Genomic DNA, 19,680 nt, shown 5'->3' on the forward strand with positions numbered 1-19,680 from the left:
CAGCTGCACTGCTAGCTACACTTACAGCTGCTGACCTGCTGAAGGAGAAAAACCACCCTGAAAACAAGCCGAGGAGGACCATGGAGAGATGCTCACAGTGACAAGGTCCGAGCGGGACCCCCAGGAAGAGTATCATGCATTACTCACGGACACTGGAAACCCAGGCCTGATCCAAAGTCTTCGCTGGGTTCTGGGTCCTTAATAGGAAAAAATGCACCATGCATGAAACAAGAACAACGTGATGGCTACAAGGAAAGCACAAGAGGCTTGGTTCTGCATGGTGGTGACGGGGATGGTGTTGCTCAACATGGGAACCTTGGAGACTTGTAGGATTTCTGACCTCCTAGTGCAGCAACTATTGCCTGAACCCTTTGCAAAACGTGCCCAGCTGTCAGGCTGCATAAGCATTAAAATGGCAGAATACTTCAGTCAAATGTTTGGACTTTATTGCAAATCAAAACCAGCAGTGGGGATCTTCTCTTCCTCTCCCTCCCCCCCCCCCCAACTAAGAAAAACACCTCGAGTGCATGAGCCCACATAATTAACAAAGAGGACACATGGCCATGCAACACAGGCGCTCTCCGGACATGGTTACTCAGGTTAAACGCTTGTGTACCGAGCCCACGTGGATAGAGGAGACGTCTTACCCTTGACAACGTCATTTGCTCCAAGGTGAAGGAATGTTTAAAAAAAAAAAAATCAATAGAAACAAATCTCAGGTTTGCCCATTAAAGGATGTTTTCTTCAGTTGCAAGAGACTTAGACTGCAACGGAAATGCATGAGGGACAATGCGTTGTTCTGAAAAGACCAGGAATTCACAATTGATTACTTTTTTGGACCCCTGTAGATCATTTATTCTGTCATTGCAAAAAGAAAAAGTCTTTTAGATATCTTTGTCTTTTAACGCTAGGAAAGTTAAGATATATTTATTTAATATGCATCTATATTTATATAAATATATATACATACACATCTACACAAGATGCATTTAAAAGTTGTGATTTCCTTGGTGATTCCAAAGCCATTCTCCAAGTCACCTGCATCGGTAATGATAATGAGTGGATTCCAACACTACAAATATTTTATGCTATGTGCAAGGAATTTTAACAAGACACTGGCAGGCATGATAGATGTGCAACAGAGCTAGGAAGATATGCTGCCTCTTCAGTGTTCATTCTCTAGGCTCCAAAGAGGGGGTGGGAGGGAAGGGGGAAAAAAGGGGGGGGGGGATTTTTTTTGGAGAATGGACCATCAAGAGAAGGCTGCCAAGAATGGTGTGTGAAAGCAAGGTTATGTTTGAGCTCAAAAGACGAGATGTTTTTTTAAATTTAATAAGCGTGGTTAAAACCAGCAGGGAAAATGGGCTGTTAAACATTGCAGCCAATTCAAATTTTGTTTGGGACACCAGGGCCAAAATGGATGCAAGACAAAGCTCCCTTTTCCGGCTTCATAAAAATCGGACTTGCTCAAAAGCTTCCACTACTGAACAGAACGCTCTTGTGACATTTCGCATTTAGCCCTAGGTCCTGTCATGTGCTCGTGAGGCTGGCGGATCAGAAATGATGGAAGAGACGAGAATGGAAAAGCAAAGGGAAAAATCAGAATAACGAGAACAAAAAACAAAACACAATCCTTCGATATTCTTGCTTAAATGTAAGGCCTCACACCCCTTCAAGCGGGGTAATGTTATCTCAGAGTAAAAAATATTATTTTCACATCCCATCACCCCAAAAGGTGCCTTGGTTTTCATCTTGTTTAATCTGCGCCATGAGGAAATCAGAGTCTCTCCTACTTTCATAATACTCAATTGCTAACGCAAAGTCAAACTCGTTAACGGTGGGCCCGTCGATGGCGATCTTCATGAGGTTGGACAGGCCAGAGTCCTTTGTGGAGCACCACCGCCTGTGTTTCATGAGTTCCCGGCCCCGGTTGATCTTCTCATAGAGCACCGAGCCAAGAGGCAAGGCCAGAGCAACGGCAGCCAGGACAGCAAAGTCTGGGAAGAGCTCGTGCATTTCGGAATTGCTGTAAACCAGCTTGACGCACAGGTCCTTGAAGGACAGCTGGCTGAGGCAGAACACGATCCGTTTGAAAAGGGGGAAATCGTTCAGGGCTCTTTCACTCACCACCACTTGAGAATACGCCTGCAAGAGGAAGTTCAGTTCATTGATGCCGTAGCTGCCGATATCATCCAAAGACTGGGGGTAGTACTTGGGGTTAAAGATGGTGGAGAAGGACTTGACAGCCTCAAGCCCGTGGCTGGGGAATCTATCCAGCAGGTTTCCCCGCACGCTCTCAAGGTAGGTTTCCTTCAAGTGCTCAAAGTTCTTCAGGTGCAGCTTGGAGCAGCTGGCGAGCTCCACCCCCTTGTAGTAGAAACGGCTCTCGTCTTCCCAGTCCTCCTGGGGATGCTCATTCAGCTCGTTGAGGAACTCCTGGAAGTTCTGGCCGCTCACGCTCTTCAGGGCCTGCAGGGTGGCAGCGGTAGCCGAGATGATGGGCTGCAGGGTGGAGAGATCAAAGTCCTCGATCTGGAAGAACCAACTCAGCTTTTGGAAGATGGGGAGGACGTCCAGGAGAATCTTTGTGAAAGCCACGAACTGGAACTTCTTGAGCTCTTCACAGAGGCCCAATGCCACGGGGGACCTCTGGGACTCACTCTCCAGCAGAAGCACCAACGTAGGCCAGGAGGAGTCAATTGCCTCCACAGCGGGGAACATGGAAGTCCAGTGGATGGTCTTGGGACCCTTCAGGTCCATCTCTCCTAGATCCAGGATGCTCTGCAGCTCCTGGAGGCTGTTGCTCTCCCCTTTGAAGTTGGAGTAAAGTCTGAAGACGGCATCCACCGTGGACTCGTATTTCCGGACATACTCAATGTTAGCGACACTCTCAGCAGGGAGCAAGGAGCTCTTGTGGGAAAGGCAGTGCATCTCCGTGAGGAGAGGACACACGGACTTCAGCTTGGCCCCCACCCCATTCAGTCTGTCGGCCCCCAGGCAGGAGCTGTGAAAGCTGAGCCATGTGATCTTCTTGGTGGGAATGCCGAAAGAGTGCATCACCTCGACCGCTTTGTCCGCCACAGTGCAGGCCTCCCCGGCTGGCAACTCAAAGCTGCCCAGGAATGTGATGGAGGTCTGCCCGTCGTACGGGGAGATGGTGGTTGTAAACATGAGCAGGTTCCGGTGCTCCAACACGTCGACCGTCTCGTCCACCACCAGCCCAACGAACGGCGAGGCTTTCATCTTGTGCCTGTCCTCATTGTGAAGTACTTGGACGATCGCTGCCTGCGCCAGTGAACGAAGCAGCACCAGGGTGGGCAGGGGGGGAAAAAGAAATTAAAATGAATTTCGAAGCACATGGGGGATTTGCAGCATGCTTAAAAAAGGCCTTAGAAGCGGCAAGGTGCCCTGATACTGGTCTCACTTAACCCTGACTCAGGAAAGCATTTCAACGCCGGCTTCCCTTTAAGCCCTGTTGACTTTCCACGAGACTTGGGGTCAAATTTTCCAAATATCCTCAGATGTCTTAACCTAAATCTCATTGCCAAAAGCACACGAGTCACTTAGGAGTCAAAGAAAATCGATGGTACTTGGGCACTTTTAAAAAAAATGTTGGTGCACAATCCAGAGTTTTTAAAGGGCGTTAGGTGCCTAAGTCCCTTTAAAGTTGGGACTTAAGTGATTTAGGCGTCTAAACCCCATTGACTTTCATTAGGCTCCCCAAGTGCCTACATCACTGTTGGAAATGGGTCTTTGGTGCTTTCAGAATGCCACCGTTTGGCTCCTAGGTCACTTAGGAGTCAAAGGAAGTCAGTGGAACTTAGGCACATGTGAAAATTTTACTCTGAAACACATGCCCAGTGATAAGCGCGGCTGTAAGCTGAGCAGATGAACTTCCCTGAACCGGAGCCTAATTCTGAAATAACGCCACGGGACTTCTTCTGGATTTACACTGGAGGGACAGAGAGCAGAATCCTTTGCATGGAAACTTCAGTAACAACCATCCAGGCAACCTTTATTTTTTTAAAAAAAGAAAAGCTACAGAATCCTAGTCTTTCAGCCCCGTTCCTCTTTCACGCCTGCGTCAAGAGGTCAATCAGACCCAAGATCCACTGCAGGGATATAGTGCTGCTCTTGCCAATTACTATAAAACCCTGCAGTATTTTTATGCAATATTTATATTGTCAGAGTGCCTACAGGATTCAGCGAGGCGAGCCCATGTCGTGCACAGCGCTGTACACACATGCAGGGAACAGAAGTCTCTGCCCCAAATTGGTTTCCTTTTTTAAAATAAGGGAATTTCCTGCTGGTTTACTAAAGCAGTATTGGAAACTCAAACTAATGCTCGCTTAAGCCAATATTTTACTTGTGCTTAAGTCCTACTGATTTCAATAAGCACATACTTAACATTAAGCACCTGTTTGGTGGTATCCCAAATAGGAATGCATTTCTGACTCCTCCCCCGATTCTCTTTCATAGTGACTCTGGAATCTCATCTTTGTTAGAGTACAATTAGCATACCTGAGACCCGCTTTTGTATTGTGTTATAATTTCATCTGTTACTCATACTTTAAAAACAAATCACACATTGAAGAAGCCATAAAACTTCATGGTGGTTTTTCTTTTTCTTAATTCCATTTGGCCCCTTTCATTAAAATACCACTGATTTGAAATTTTTTTTTTTTTCAAATGCAGCAAATACCACTAGAGGCTGAGGAATCTAATTAGTGGGTTAGTCTATTTGCAGTAAAATAGGGCTCTTTATTTAGCTAAATGACTGGCAAGTGGCCAAGATTCGCTACAAATTAATTTGATTTTAACAGGCATGAACATTTGTAAAATTAAGAAAATCCTCTCTGAATTCTTTGCCTTCAACTTGATCTCACTGATTACCCAGTTTAGGGTAAAAAGAGACAAAAAATACCCCCACAGTGCTCTGGTATGCTAATTGATCTCTTGAGCTTTGACCATTAAAATAGTCATCATTCATTGATTGTGAAATCTACCACATTCAAACAAGAGGGAGGGGGAAAAAAAGTTTCTGTTTTAAAGAACTGATGGCTTTACATTCCCTTCTCAAGCCCAGTAGCTCCTCATGTACGTTAAAAGCACACGGATGACAGAATGAACTCATGACTCCCTCTTCTTTAACAGCCAGTCTCTGACGGACCCCAACACTTTCTACTGGCCCCTAGGAATTCCCAGGGTGCCTAATTAGCTGTCGAAACCAACAAGATTTTGCATCAATTTTTAATCTCGAGAAACGTCTCTTAAGCCTCCACAAGATGGGAGCAGCACGGAATTGCCAGCTGCAGGTGGTCTTATGTGAAGGTTTCGTGCAGACCAAGAGCTGGCATAGCTCAGTGGACTGAACTCATGGGCAGCTTCTCCTAGCTTTGGCATCATTCTGGAAGGGGGAAATTTACCCGTTTGCAAGAGGCTAGCAAAGAAGACCCATGCACCAAGCAAGCTCAGGCCTTGAACAGTTGAGTGGCCTTGTGCCGTTTCATGCCTCAGTTTCCCCACTAATAAAAGGGGGCGACACTACTACTTACTCCCTTCCCAGTGGGTTTGGTGAGGACTGATTAGGTACCGTCTGCACGGCTCTAGGAGAACACAGAGCACAGTAGAGTTCCAGGCATGATTAATGATCCATACCATTGTACTAGAACTTACATGCTGGACACCTTCAAGCAGGTTTTTTTTTTTTTTTTAAATCCAGGAGGTTCCTGGTTAAAAGCTCAGCAGAGCACTTAGGCCAACCCCCGTGGGACTGGAGCACGTGCTTAGCGCTGCGATTCAGGAACGCGTCTGAAATGTTAAGTCCATGCTCCAGTCCTGCCAATTTGGTCAAGGCCTTGTCTGTCTGTGTCCAAAGATGCTTTTCCGGAATGGTGTCCTAGGGGCTTTGCTGGGGATGCACGCCAGGCCTTTGCTGTACTGAGGGGCAGTCAGGTGGCTTTATTGGTGGGTCGGTCGCCAGCAGGCAGGGCAGCCCGAAGCCCCTGCAATCAAACACAGCCGGCAGGGCAGCCCACACACAGCCGGCAGGGCAGCCCGAAGCCCCTGCGATCAAACACTAGGGCAGAGAACCCAACCACAAAGCCCCCGACTCCCGTACACACCTGCATCTCTCTGACGCTGCCGGGGTGGTAACAGTCATTGCGCTCCGAGGTTAGCAATGCCTGGCAGAGGTTGAACTTCTGGAACTCAAGCAAGGAGGAGCACTTCTCGGCCGGGATCTCCTCCTTGGCCATCCAGTACACAGTGGTGAGGACGGCTATCTTGGCGGGGTTCACTTCCACCTTGATCACAGAGCGCAGCTCCGGGTAGCTGTGGACGTGCGGGTCGAAAGCCAGCGTCCCTCGGTTCACCGCCAGCGCCTGGTGGTGAGCGCCGGAGGTAACGTGCCGCAGCAAGGCGTGGCGCTGGAAGTTATCCGTGCCCACGGTGAAGGCATTCTCCGCTTTGCCGTGCTTGTTCTTCACCAGCGCCTGGCGACACTCTAGGCAAAACATGAGTTTCCTTTCATAGTCAAACTCCAGCCAGGTAAATTCTTCCTTCCAGTGCTCATTGAAATAGCGCTTACACTTTTTATTGGAATTGGAAGTTTCCCCAGCTGGCTTTTTCCCCGCAGGCACCATATTGCTGTGGCTGGGAAATCAAACACTACGGAGGAACTGAACTGTGTCCTTGAAGGAGCAGCCTCTACATTTAATTTAGAAAGGAAGGTCTAGTACCACTTTCCTGGTTCGACTGGAGACGAAAGAGACAAGGGGAGAGGGATTAGGGCGCTGGCAAAACCTGCGCTAATTACTTAGTCTTGTCTTTTAACACGGGCCTACGGCAGCACTCAACGACCGCAGAGAAGCGCCCAGCTGAGGAGCAGCCGCCACCGGACAGGCCGACAACTTGGAGATCCCTTGACCGCCTGGACCAACGACCTTCCCTTCACTGTCCGAAGGCGAGAAGGGATGCTCAAGCCCAGAGCATGCTTTGCGCTGCACTCCCAGCAAGGTGCAGGCTACCAGGCTAACCCTGCTCTGTACCAGCCTCCCCCACCCTTAAACTGGTCCCTTGGTCATGGATCTCTGTAGCTCTCGGGAAGCACAGCAAGAGCACGAGCACGTGGAAAGGTTCAGGCAAATAGTCTAGCCCCCTTGAGCAGGGCTGCGGGACAGGGCAGGGGGGGAGGGGGTACTCCATCTGCTGGGTCTCAGCCCCCCAGGGTTGCTCCTGCTGGGGAGCGGCCTCCAGCAGTAGGAAATTTTAGGGAAAACAGTCATGTGATAATGCAGCCCAATGGCTAGATCTTATGGGGCCTTGAGCAAAGCACATCTGCAAAGCCCAACCAATCCAGCTGCTTCTTCCTTTCTCCCCTTCGCCTCGGACCCCCGTGGGCACATGCCGCTTCCCCCCCTCCCGGGCTGCAGTGACGGCTGGTAAAACTGTTCAGTTCCGGGGAACCGGCCGTGGCTGCGTGCCAGCGAGCCCAGGGCAACGCGGAACCCCTGGCAACTGCTTTGAGTTCCCACCTCTGCAGATGGCCCAGACGCCGCTCAGTTACAGAGCGCTGGGATTTTACAATCTGCTCGAGGGAGATGGAAATAAAGAGCCGGACGGAAAGTCTCTGTGCAGTGGTCTGCAGCAGGGATGTAAAAGTTGAACCGGTTAATCGGTTACCCTCACCCGGTAGGAGGTGGAGCAGCTCCCTGCCTGCCCCGGGCGAGGGGCCATTTCAGCCCTGCAGGGCCCACCGTAGGCAGGGGCTGGTCCGGCGGACCGGCCAGAGTAGCCCGTTCGTGGTGGGCTCAGCCTGGCCCCCCTGCCGCAGGTTACATGCTGTGGCTCCCAGGAGCCAGCTGCAGAGCATGCTGCAATGCCTCCCCACCCGGAGTGGAGCTGGCAGCCCCCGCTCCCAGGGTGGCTTAGCTTTATACCGCGGAGCCCACAGCTAAGAGCCTACAGTGCGCAGCTCATAGTGTGTGTAACCACTAAGATTGCTAGCGGTCACATGGTTACCCTTTAAAACAACTTTCTACATCCCTAGTCTAGAACATGGGAACGGCCAGACAGGGTCAGACCAAAGGTCCATCTAGCCCAGTATCCCGTCTGCCGCCAGTGGCCAATGCCAGATGCCCCAGAGGGAGGGAACACAACAGGTGATCCTCACGTGATCCCTCCCGTCACCCACTTCCAGAGAAACAGAAGCTAGGGATGCCTGGCTAATAGCCATTGGTGGACCTAACCTCCATGAATCTATCGAGTTCTTTTTTGAACCCCGTTAAAGTTCTAGCCTTCACCGCATCCTCTGGCAAGGAGTTCCACAGGTTGACTGTGTGTTGTGAGAAGAAAAACTTCCTCTTGTTTGTTTTAAACCTGCTGCCTATTCATTTCATTTGGTCATCCCTAGTTCTTATATTGTGGGAATAAGTAAATAACTTTTCCTTATTCACTTTTTCCACACCAGTCATGGTTCTACAGACCTCTGTCATATCCCCCCTTAGTCTCCTCTTCTCTAAGCTGAAAAGTCCAAGTCTTTTTAATCTTTCTCCTAATATGGGACCCGTTCCAAACCTCTAATCCTTTTTGTTGTCCTTTTCTGAATCTTTCCCAATGCCAAGAGATCTTTTTTGAGATGAGGTGATCACTTCTGCAGGTGTCCCTTGGTTTTATATAGCGGCAATAAGCAAGCTATTTTCTGTTTTGTTCTCTGTCCCCTTTTTAATGGCTCCTAACATTCTGTTTGCTTTTTTCACTGCTGTTCTCATCTATCACGTCTATCGTCCTCCCTTCCTACCGACCCTTTGCAAAGAAGTCCCGTAAATCTGCCACCGGGATGTTGCGAAAGGCCGGCACGAGCAGGTTATATCCGTCATCACTCGTCACTGAATTTACTTCATTACAGAGGTGAAAGAAGCGAAGGGGGGAATGGAGGAGAGAAGGGAAAGGGAATTGATAAGCCCTGTACTGGCAGGAGAGACTAAAGCAGGGAAGATTTTCCAGCAACAGAGAAGGGGAGTTTCCCAAGCTCCGCTTCCTACCGGATGGAACGTACCATCTATGCCACTGCCAGGGAACAGGCAGCCCCTGTCCCCTTCCAACCTCACTCAAGGGTTCAATTTCTCCCTTGGCTCGAGGGGGAATGCTGCGCCCGCAGACACGCCGCCAGGCTCGGTAATTTCTCCTTGGTTCACGAGTTCTTGGCACTATCGCCTTCCTGAGCGCTGCCATCCTAAGGCAACAGAGAACTAGCAAGTCTTTCCCCATTACCAAAGATTCGTTTCTTCAGCCATTTCCTTTCTGAAACTTAAAGGACCCCAACTTTTTCAAACTTGCCCTCAAATCGCCCCAGTTTCCCAAGGGTTCCTGGCACAGAAGCATTTCCTGATGGGAGCCAAACGTGCCAGGGCTCTGGCTATGCTAAACGTTCCCCCCCAATCACCTTGCTCATCAAATCTGTTCTTTGTAATTGCTCCATTGGTCTCTACTCTCCAGGGCCAGCCCAGCCCAGCCCCAAAGAGGGGGAAAATACATCAGTAGAGCCAGAAAACATTCGACCTGTCTAAAGAGAGACGTCTCAGGCAGAGCCGTGTTAGTCTGTATCTGCCAAGACAGGGAGGAGTCTAGAGATTAACAGATTGATTTGGGCATACGCTTTCGTGGGTCAAACCCACTGCTGACGAAGCACCCAAATGAATCCGTTAACCTGTAAGGGGGCCTGCTCCTTGTTTTGGCAGGAGGTGGGCAGAGGAGCAGGATGAACTGAAGAGCAGCTCGCAGCATGAACCTCGGCTGGCCCGCATGGTGCAGTGGCAGGCTACTGCACTGCCAGCCAAGAGAGCCAGGTTTGTGGGGCTGGAAGACAGCCACCGCTAAGTGCGCCAGAGAGGCGCCAGGCATCCCGCAGCACCGGCGAAATGCGTCACCTGGCCACATGGACACTCGGAACAGACTTAGCGACAGCAAAATTCACACAGAGCACGAAGGGGGGAACAGAGGGGTGGGCACCGGACTTGGAGCCAGGAATTCCTGGGTGCTGATCTGGCCTATGTCACTTCAACCACTTGGCCAACCTGCCTCAGTTTCCCCCTCTCCGCACCATGGTGGCCACAGTACTGCCCTGCCCCTCTCTGTGGCATGGGAGGTTGTCCGTGAAGCGCCACGCTCATGCTAAGCACTATTAGTTCACCTGAGCCTATGGGCAGGACGCAGGTCTCGACGTAAGGCTAGTCCAGCCAGCTTGAACCGAGGAAAACTTCCACTCCAGCAGACAGAGGTCCCGTCCTACCCTGTCCTTCACCACGCTGGCTTCGGGGCTACCTAGACGCTTGTGTGGATGCTCTGGGCAGGCATCAGAGCAATTTGGATCCTGGTACTCAAAGGCCCCTCCTGCTGGTGAGCAAGGCACAGTATTTCCAGTTCCTGTCTCTGGCTTGGGAACGTCTCCCAGCCCCGGCTGCCCTCCACGCTCCAGGCCTGGTTCTTTGCACCTGCTCCTTTCTCTCCCTGCTCATTCCCCCTGGCGCCGGTGCCTTCTCCTCTGCTTCTCCCTCCATGCTGCCCCCTCTACTGGGACAAAGCTCCTAACCCCTCACGATGCACCTCTGTGCAAAAACCTCCCACCCAAGCACATGCCTCCTGCAACGGCCCACCCATCGATGGTACCCGGGACAATAAGAACATAAGAACGGCCGTACTGGGACAGACCAAAGGTCCATCTAGCCCAGTAGCCTGTCTGCCAACAGTGGCCAGCGCCAGGTGCCCCGGAGAGGGTGGACCAAAGACAATGATCAAGCGATTTGTCTCCTGCCATCCCTCTCCAGCCTCTGACAGACAGAGGCCAAGGACACCATTTTATCCCCTGGCTAATAGCCTTTTATGGACCTAACTTCCATGAAATTATCGAGCTTCTCTTTAAACTCTGTTCTAGTCCTAGCCTTCACAGCCTCCTCTGGCAAGGAGTTCCACAGGTTGACTACACGCTGTGTGAAGAAGAACTTCACAATATGGACCGGCTGCGTGTGGCCCTCGGACTGGCCTCACCCAGGGGCTGATCCAAAGCGTACAGAAGTCAGAGGGCCCCTTCCCACGGACTCCACGGCGCTTGGGATCAGGCGCTTAAAAGCAGGAGCAAAAGACCGGCCAGAATGGAGCAGGGCTGTGTCCGTCCAGGCCAGAGGTTCTCCACCTGCGGGACACTTGCAGCCCAAGCGCGGCCACAGGCCGGGCCCTACAGGTAGTGCAGGATGCGGCCCACCCTGGCAAACAGGTGGAGAACCACTGGTCAGTCCAGGAGCCCATCTCTGCATCAGATGCTTCCAGGGAAGAAAAGAGAAACCCCGCCCTGGGCCAACCCGCTGAGAGGGGTTCGCTCCCTGCCCCAGGGTATTCGTGCCTTGAAGGTGGATGTCCTAAGAAATCAAACCTACCCTTCTTTCCTTCCAAGACCGAGGGCTGCTTGGGGCAGCTCCTGTCCCCTCCAGCTGCGAGCAGGCAGGACAAACGGTTCCAAAAGCAGGAGGCTCTTGTGCAAGAAGCGCAGCCCCCCTGCCCAGCTTCAGCCCAAGAGCCAGCCCCTGGCTCCCCTGGGAAGGAGAAAGAAACATCTCAACCTGTGGAACTCCTTGCCAGAGGAGGCTGTGAAGGCTAGGACTATAATAGAGTTTAAAGAGAAGCTAGATAATTTCATGGAGGTTAGGTCCATAAAAGGCTATTAGCCGGGGGATAAAATGATGTCCCTTGGCCTCTGTTTGTCAGAGGCTGGAGAGGGATGGCAGGAGACAAATCGCTTGATCATTGTCTTCGGTCCACCCCCTCCAGGGCACCTGGTGCTGGCCACTGTCGGCAGACGGGCTACTGGGCTAGAGGGACCTTTGGTCTGACCAGTACGGCCGTTCTTATGTTCTTATCTCCTGGGAATGTCACACAGGCGGCCGCGAGGGGCCTGCCTGCCACATGCTTCAGCTGTCCGTCAGCCAGAAGCATGCCCACCAGGTCTCCTGCCTCCCGCCGCTGAGCCAAGGCCCCCCCTGAAGAAGCAGCCCCCCCCCGCCAGGTAACCCTCTTCCCCGAGCGGGACACAGCTTTTGCACAGGACGCAGGGGCCAGTAGCCCAGCAGAGATCGATCTGGAGCCCTAGGATGCAGACACGCTCCCCCGTGTGTCCTCACAACAGCCCAGGCTCCTGCTAACCACTGCTTTCCCCAGCGCAGAGCTCCATGCTAAAACTCTGGCAGGCAGTCTCTCCCTCCCCAGAGATCTCAATTCCCCTGAGAGCGGGGTCCCCTACCCCCACAATTCCCTTAGCTCCCAGAGCACTGGGTCCCATGCCCGCTAGTCTGCCCTGGCATCTTCCTCCACTTTCACCTTCCCTGGGGTGGAAGCGTGGGCCCTGGCTGGTGCTCTGAAGTCCTGTGGGGGGTAGGAGGGGGATACATGGAACCATTTCCATCGCCTCTCTGGGAGCACTCGGAAGTGTCCACGGAGCTTCGGAGGAGTTGGAAGAGGTGACAGAAGACGACTGGGGAGCGCTGAGCCCCCAACTCTAAAATCCCAACCCCAGGGAGCTGCCCACGCAGAGACGCTGCGTTGCTGCCGCCCCGAGGTTTGCCAGACTTCTGGGCCGCCGTAAGATGCAGAACACACAGTAAAAACGTGCTACAATAAAACCCTCCATTTTCTCTGCTCCCTCGCAAACGCCAGCACAAACAGCCTGACTTCACGGCCTTTCAGCCTCCACAAAGAGCACCCAGCGGGTGGCTTTCCCAACACCGCTATCCTAAGTAATAAAAAAGCCATAGACATCTGTTCAGAGCTTCCCATCCCCAGGGCCAGGAGCAGGCAAAGAATTTGCCTTGCCAATGTACCGAGCCCGGGTGGGGGGATTGGGCTAAAAGATGGGTACAAATGCCCTCAACCATAACGTGGAAGCAAGCGCTGGGAGAAAGCCAGGGGCGGGCAGGGTGCAGTGAAAAGCAGCTAGTCCTGCATTTCCCGGCTAGCGGTTGTGCATGCGGGGGCACGCTGAGTCTGCTGAGCACCTTTCATTTACTGCTGGGAACTTAGCAGATCGTGAAAAGTCACGGCCCCTTGACAGATGAGGCTGGGGCGTGTGTGGGGGAAAGGGGGAAAGTAACTCAATTCTTCCCTTCCCTTCCTGGAGCATTCCTCTCCTATTCCGCCTGGCTGGAGAGACGTTTGGGCAGGTTTATTTTTCAGACAGGAAGCCTCTCTCTCTCTCTGACACCCCAGCCTGCAAGAAACCAGCCAAAGCCCAGGTTCCGAGCATGCTGCTTCCAGCCCCACCCCGCTCCAAATCCGTGCCAGGGGTTGGATACCTGCTTCGAGATGAGCAACACGCAACTATCCCCCCCCCGAAAAAACCCCTCCCCACCCATAGCCCCCCAGATACGTACCATTGAAAAGCTGCCATAGGATTTGGGATGGGCAGGGGGGCTTGCAAACCTCCCAGGTATTTTTTTTAAATAGAAAAAAAAAACCAATTAATCCAGCCCACACTTTGTAAACCAAAATATCCCCCCACCCCCACCCTCTCCAGCGACTTGCCAAGGCACCAGGGGCAGAACCCCTGCAAAGCCCAGCCTGGTCCCCTTCCCCAGGCTCTCCCCTCTTGCCCCAGGCAAGCGGTGCCCCAGGAGAGGCAGGGGGGTGCGGACAAAGCCCTGCAGCGCCTGCACCCACTCACTGGGACATGGGAGCAGCCATCTTGCTCGGTGGACTTTCTGCCTGCTCCAATGCTCTGAGCTGCTGGCAGCTGCAGTGGCCACTAGTGGCAGTCAGGGATGGGGAAAAGGGGGGGGCTGAGGCTGCTGGGAGGGGGTGTTTGTGGCGGGAGGAGCCTGCCTCTCCTCAGGGGTTTTATTCAGCCCCAAGCCGCAGGCCTGACCTCCTGCAGCCCTTCCTGACTGGGTCTGAGCATTCCCCCGCCCTGCGAGGGGCTCTTTGGATTCAGGATGTGTAATGGCGGGGGACGGCCAGATAGCCCCGCTGAGACAACGTAGCACCTGCCCCCGAGGAGTTTACAATCCCAGCGGGCAAGACCGACAAAGGGCCCACCGAGAAGCCAAGGGCCAGTCTGAAAGGCGGTCTGCGCCTACGCAGGCACAATATTCCCTGTACGCTCAAGAAAGTCCAATGCCACCCCGTCAATTAGCAGAGCGCCCACAGCTAGGAGCTGTGTTTCTGCTGGTGGTGCACATCCGCATGTGCCTTGGTGCACATAAAAAATTATTCTGCACATGGATGGAAAAGATGAGTAGGAACACGGGCAGGCACCTGTATCCAGCAGTCATGAATGAAGCCTGGTTTCCTACCCATGCAAGGAGCATTTTGGAAATGCCTAGCTCCGAATTCCTCGACCACTGCTGTACAGAGAGACTGCAGCAGAGGTAGGAATTGAACCTGGGTTGCCACTGCTTTACAGAACAACTATCCATCAGTGCAGCCATCTCTGCACCACCGTTCCCCAGCCTAAAACAAATCACACCAAAAGGCAACGCCTTTTAACCCCAACACAGGCCGGTCTCATTTGCCCCCCACTGATCTTTGTACGAGACTGGGGCATCAGTGCTGGGGGCAGCAGAAAAAAAGCAAGCCAAAGGTTTCCATTAGCTGTTTATTTGCAAATCCCAAAGGATGGAGGCTTATTTGTAAAAAATCACACCCAATCAAACACCAGACCATGGTCCTCCTGCAACGCTTGCAATCCAAACACTATACATGCGGCGACCTGAATCCAAAGGGAAATGTGGAACATGGAAAGTGAAAGGCCCATCTGGAGCAGACCTGAAATCTCTTAGGACCAATATTCTGGCTCTAAAGCCAGCTGATCCCAAAAATGGATCAGCCTTTATTTGAAACCCGCTTGTTCCCCCCCAACTATTACAGAAACGGGACCCAGAAGTCAAAATGAAATGGACTAGTCTATGTCTGTTGTACAAACTATGATGGGTCAAAAGGGAATGGACAAAGGAAAAAGAAAAATGTAGTACCAGCCGCAATTGTAATGTAGTAGGGGATTGTCTGTGGGTGAGCAAAAACAAAAAAAACAACTGCCCGATTTTGAAAATGATGGTGCCCATTTAGACCACAAGACGACCTCTGCGTAAGCTCGAGAGCATAAGATGGTCCAAAGACGCCATTCCTTCCTGACCTCGACCCTTTAAATAATTAAGTCACTACTGCAGCTCTGTAATACCATACCATGGCACTGTCTCATGGGCAGATCTGCCATGCATCTCTTGCTGGAGACTCTCTCATTAGAGAAATCTGTTAAGTGTATCCCTCTCGGGATGGAAAAAATCTGCAGCGTGATTTTAGGAGACATCCAAAGTCGCCCATCACTTTAGAGGCAACACAAAACAGGACACTGTCATTTTGACATTTTCAACCTCCCACCCAAATTTATATTTTTGGGGGAGGGGGAGGAGTCAACACTGACACTTTCCTGCGGGGCGTCTCAGCTTTGACAAATGGGTGTTTTCCGATGAAAAACGTGTCAGACAACTCCCTACTCATTCTAATTTCTAGCTCTTATACAGACAACCCCCCCCCCCGTCTTCCTGCACATGTGATCTGAGTGCAACCTAAGTGTTCAAAATCCAAAAGGCACAAGGAAGAACCCCAAAAGACTATTGTTTTGAAGGCAAGGAGGTGGGTGAAGCTGGAAAGGCGCCTTTCCATGGAAGTCAGGTCCTGCTTTATTTCCTGAACGAGTTAAACCCTCTCTCCTTTTCTTTGCTGTCACCTTTCTGGGGTCGTGGGTGCCTTGCTGCGATCAACGTAACCCGATGAGACACAGGCAGCAAGCGCGCCAGCAGGCCGGTGGGGGAGTGGAGAACCTCTTTGCAGTAGGCATCACATGTCCCAGCCGGAACGTCAGCAGGGACATTGGCTCACATTCCACACACACACACACACACACACACACACACACACACACACACACAAGCCCCCCCGAATCCCAGCAAGAAGATGTCCCCTCACGTCGGGCTAAGGGACGGACGTCTGCTGTGCAGAAGCAGCATTCGTCTCCTCCGTTCTCTCCTCACACCATGCGCAAACCACTCATTTCCCTTGCAGGGGTTTTTCCAAAGGGCAGAACCAGTGACCCGGAGTTGTGGGAGCAGACCAGTATAGCCACGGGGCCTCCTGGCTACGTTCTGTCAAGCTGATGCAAAGAGCGCGCAGCCTGAAATGCAGTCTGCTTTGACAGGGATTCTCTGGTTCTTCTGCCCCCAGCCAACGGCTTGGGTCAAGCTGCAATGGGGAGAGGGAGAGCAAAGCTGGCATGCCCCGGGGGTCTCGCAAGGGCCCAGGGTATGGTGGAGCTAACTGTAAAAATACACAGGCTGAGTGCATCTTATCAGACAGCTGGTCTGATTTTGCTCCACTCCTCTCCAAACCCCCAGAATGCCTATAGACCAGGGGCAACCTTGTACGGCACCTGGGACAATGGAATCCTGCTACAGACTTCCGCCATCCCCCTCTGCCCCACTGCAGGGAGACAAAGCATCAGCAAATGCTGTGTGCTGACGAACCAATTTAGGGAGTAAATCACTGGAGCGAGATCCAGAGGTTGGCGGTATTTTTAGAGAGGTGGGGATGCTAAAGGAGACTGGGACTTTTGATCCCCACTGTCCTGTAACAGGAGAATGGGGCACTCAATTAACCTAAAAGGTGGCAGATGAAAAATGGATTAAAAAAAATACAACTTCATCCATCATGGACTGCGGAACTCCCCGCCACAGGAAGTGGTGGAGAGCAAGAACTCAAAATTAAAAGGTGGTGGGCATTTATATAGATAACAAGACTAGCCAGAGTCCTTATAATTAATTACAACAACATTCTTGAAAGGGATACAGTACCTCGTGCTTCAGGGATTAAGCCAATATGAATTAGAGACCAGGATAAGACCTCTGTGGAGGGCAGATCATCCCACAACTGCCTCTTTCAGCTGGCCACCGTCAGAGGCAGGAGGCTGGAACGGGGTTCTGCTCCAGACTGGCGACGTCTGTGGTCCTACACAACCCCTCCCTGGTGATGCGAGCACGCAGCCAGTGATGTCATACGCATCGCTCCATAAAGTCACCTACCTGCGCCAGTGTGTCCATCTGGTGGGACCAGACACGAGACGCCGCTGTCACCGAGGCATGAATAAGGGATAATGCGTGGCGCAGAGATGAACGCCCTTTTCTGCTGGAGCTCATTTACATTTTCCACCAGCGGCTCTCTGGGAGGTGGGGAAGGAGTCAGCTGCAAACGACAGCCCTCCGCCTGCTACACTCCCTCCCAAGGCCAAGTAGGAGACTGCTCCTGCCCTGACTCCCGCCTTCAGTGCCGGATTTACGCACAAGCTCACGAAGCTACAGTTTAGGGCCTCGGATTACGAGGGGCCTCTAAATAGAAAAAAAATGACTAGTTTTCAGTTGCAGCTTCGCCTACGTGCCGGTATCGATGCAAATATAAAAACTTCGTTATTTCTATTCTCATTCTCCTTTCTGTTAGAATAACGCACATTGTTGGGTAATGCTATGGGGTCTCTTAAAGCTACCTTAGCTGAGGGCAGGGGTGGGCAATAAATTTCACAGGGGAACCACTTAATTTTGGTACATGATCACAGGCCACCCTGGGAAGAGACAGCACCTGGGGCAGAAGAGGTGGGGCTGGGGACTAGCCTCCCCCCACAATTGCAGCTCCTGGCTAGGAAAGTAAGCGACTAGTCGACTACCCGATAAACATATGCTTGTCGAGTAGTAACTCGACTAGTCACTTCCCTCCCACCCTTGCTATCAGAGAGAGGCAGCAAGGAGGGGTGGGGGAGCAGGAGCTGGTTCTAGGGGGAGCCGGCTTAAAAAGCTGGTTCCCCCCAGCACCGTTTAGGGGTAGGAGAGGCAGAGGCATAGCAGGGGACCAGGTGTGAGCCGGGAATCAGCTGATTCCCGTCTTGCGCCAGGTCTCAGACGCTGCAGCTCTGCCCTTTAAACGTATTAAAAGCCGCCAGGCTCTCAATACGTTTACAACGCGAGGCACAGCTGCGGGGACTGGGAGCGAGCCAGGAATCAGCTGTCCTGGCTTGTGCCCTGCCCCCATCACTGCGCCTCTGCTTTTTAAATGTTTTAAGAGCCGGGTGGCTCTTAATACATTTAAAAGGCAGAGCCGCAGGGTCTGGGACTAGGCATGAGACGGGAATCAGCTGATTCTCGGCTCGCACCCATCCCCCTGCTGCAGCTCTGCAGTTTCTCCCTTTATCGACTAATCGAGTAGTGGAAGGAAATTCTCACTACTCGATTGAGCGGATTACACGCCATTTAACTTCCCTACTCCTGGCCCCACCACTGCATTGCCTGGGGTTGCTGCGGCGATTTAAAGGCCTCAGGCCCCTGCCAGGGTAGCGTTGCGACTGTGAGCTGTGAGCCATTTAAGTAGGATCCTGCTGCCTGAGCCTCCACTTGGAAATTCGGTGGCACAGGCAGCAGGATATAAATGGAAAGCGGACAGATGCCATCCATGGGCCTGATCAAAGTGTTAGGCCAGCTGGATCCAGCTGCCCAGCCCTGCCATAGGGCCTCAGCGTGTCTTAATTTGGTCCTGTCTGTGTTGAATTCTGGGATGCTGTAGCCACTAAAGTGAGACCTCCCAGTATGGGAAGGCCGGTCTAGTGTCCAGGGCACTAAAACTAGGGTCAGAGAGACCTGGCTTCCATTCCCAGCTCTCCCATGGTCACACAGGGTCACTTTGTGCCTCGATTTCCCAGCTGTACAACGAGATTCGTCCTTCCCTCCTCACGAGGGGTGGGGTGGACCCAATCCAACCGCCATGGGAGGCCTTTAGTCAGGGAGGCTGCATCTCCCTGGCAAAAACGGGGCAGCTGCCCTCATGCTGATGAGGCCTATCCCAGGCATGGCCAAAGGCAGCCCTCCAGATCCACACAGCCGCTAACAAGACCCAAGCGACTGTCTCTCATTTCATTCCTCCGCCGGGCTGGGCACCACCTTTTGCTAGTGACTGAATGTGACAGAGAGGAAGCGGTGAACTAAACTCAGATGACATCCCAGCTAACTCCCAGACAATGGCTACAAAGAGGGTTATACATAAAAGGAGGAGAAAGAAGGGCCGGGGTATTTATTTATTTCTTCTATCTACTAAAAGGCCAGGATTTTTCCAGCGACTCCTGTTCCAACACGGCCACAAACTCACACAATGACCGAGGGGCCTTCTGCACCGCTCCTGCTCCCACCCAAATGTGGACACTGCTAGAGTAAAAACTGGTTACCCACATTGTATTTGAATTGTTCTTTGCGACGTGGCATGGAGCCTGCATGGGATGGTATACAGGACTCTGCCACCTTCACCCCCTCAGTTCCTTCCTGCGGGTGCTCCGAGAGAGGGGAGGCAGGTTGGATTTGGACCGGACACGAGTAACGCATCTTGAAGAACAACTCGTTCAAAAGGTAGGTAACCATTTTTCGTCTTCAAGTGATTGCTCGCATGCTTTCCAATAGGGGACTTCTGAGCCGTTTGTCTGGAGGAGGGGCCGGAGATCAACACAGAATCATAGAACGCCAGAACTGGAAGGGACCTTGAGAGGTCATCGAGTCCAGCCCTGTGCCCTCATGGAGGGGCCAAGCACCATCTAGATCAGGGGTGGCCAACCCG

At 52.2% G+C, this 19,680-nt stretch overlaps 1 protein-coding gene across 14 annotated transcripts in view; it reads right to left on the reverse strand.

The window, feature by feature from the left end:
• LOC102463920 (zinc finger protein 385C) overlaps window positions 1-19,680 on the reverse strand; it is a 222,168-nt gene that overhangs the window by 62,406 nt on the left and 140,082 nt on the right. The window contains exons 1-3 of one of the 14 annotated variants that reach the window (XM_025188591.3): window positions 13,709-13,728; window positions 6,126-6,756; window positions 690-3,285 (exon numbers count right to left, since the gene is read on the reverse strand). The exons of 8 other annotated variants lie outside the window; for them this stretch is intronic. In XM_025188591.3, coding sequence (XP_025044376.3) covers window positions 1,714-3,285; window positions 6,126-6,644 — 2,091 coding nt within the window. In that variant the 5' untranslated portion in view covers window positions 6,645-6,756; window positions 13,709-13,728 and the 3' untranslated portion in view covers window positions 690-1,713. Of the gene's footprint in view, window positions 1-689; window positions 3,286-6,125; window positions 6,757-10,192; window positions 10,730-13,418; window positions 13,554-13,708; window positions 13,729-19,680 lie in introns of those variants that run through there. 5 more of the 14 variants (XM_075911597.2, XM_089774072.1, XM_075911599.2 and 2 more) reach the window with 5 other exon arrangements.

Source organism: Pelodiscus sinensis, chromosome 29 (assembly GCF_052426305.1).
Source record: "Pelodiscus sinensis isolate ZL-2025 chromosome 29, ASM5242630v1, whole genome shotgun sequence".
Taxonomy (NCBI): Eukaryota; Metazoa; Chordata; order Testudines; family Trionychidae; genus Pelodiscus; species Pelodiscus sinensis.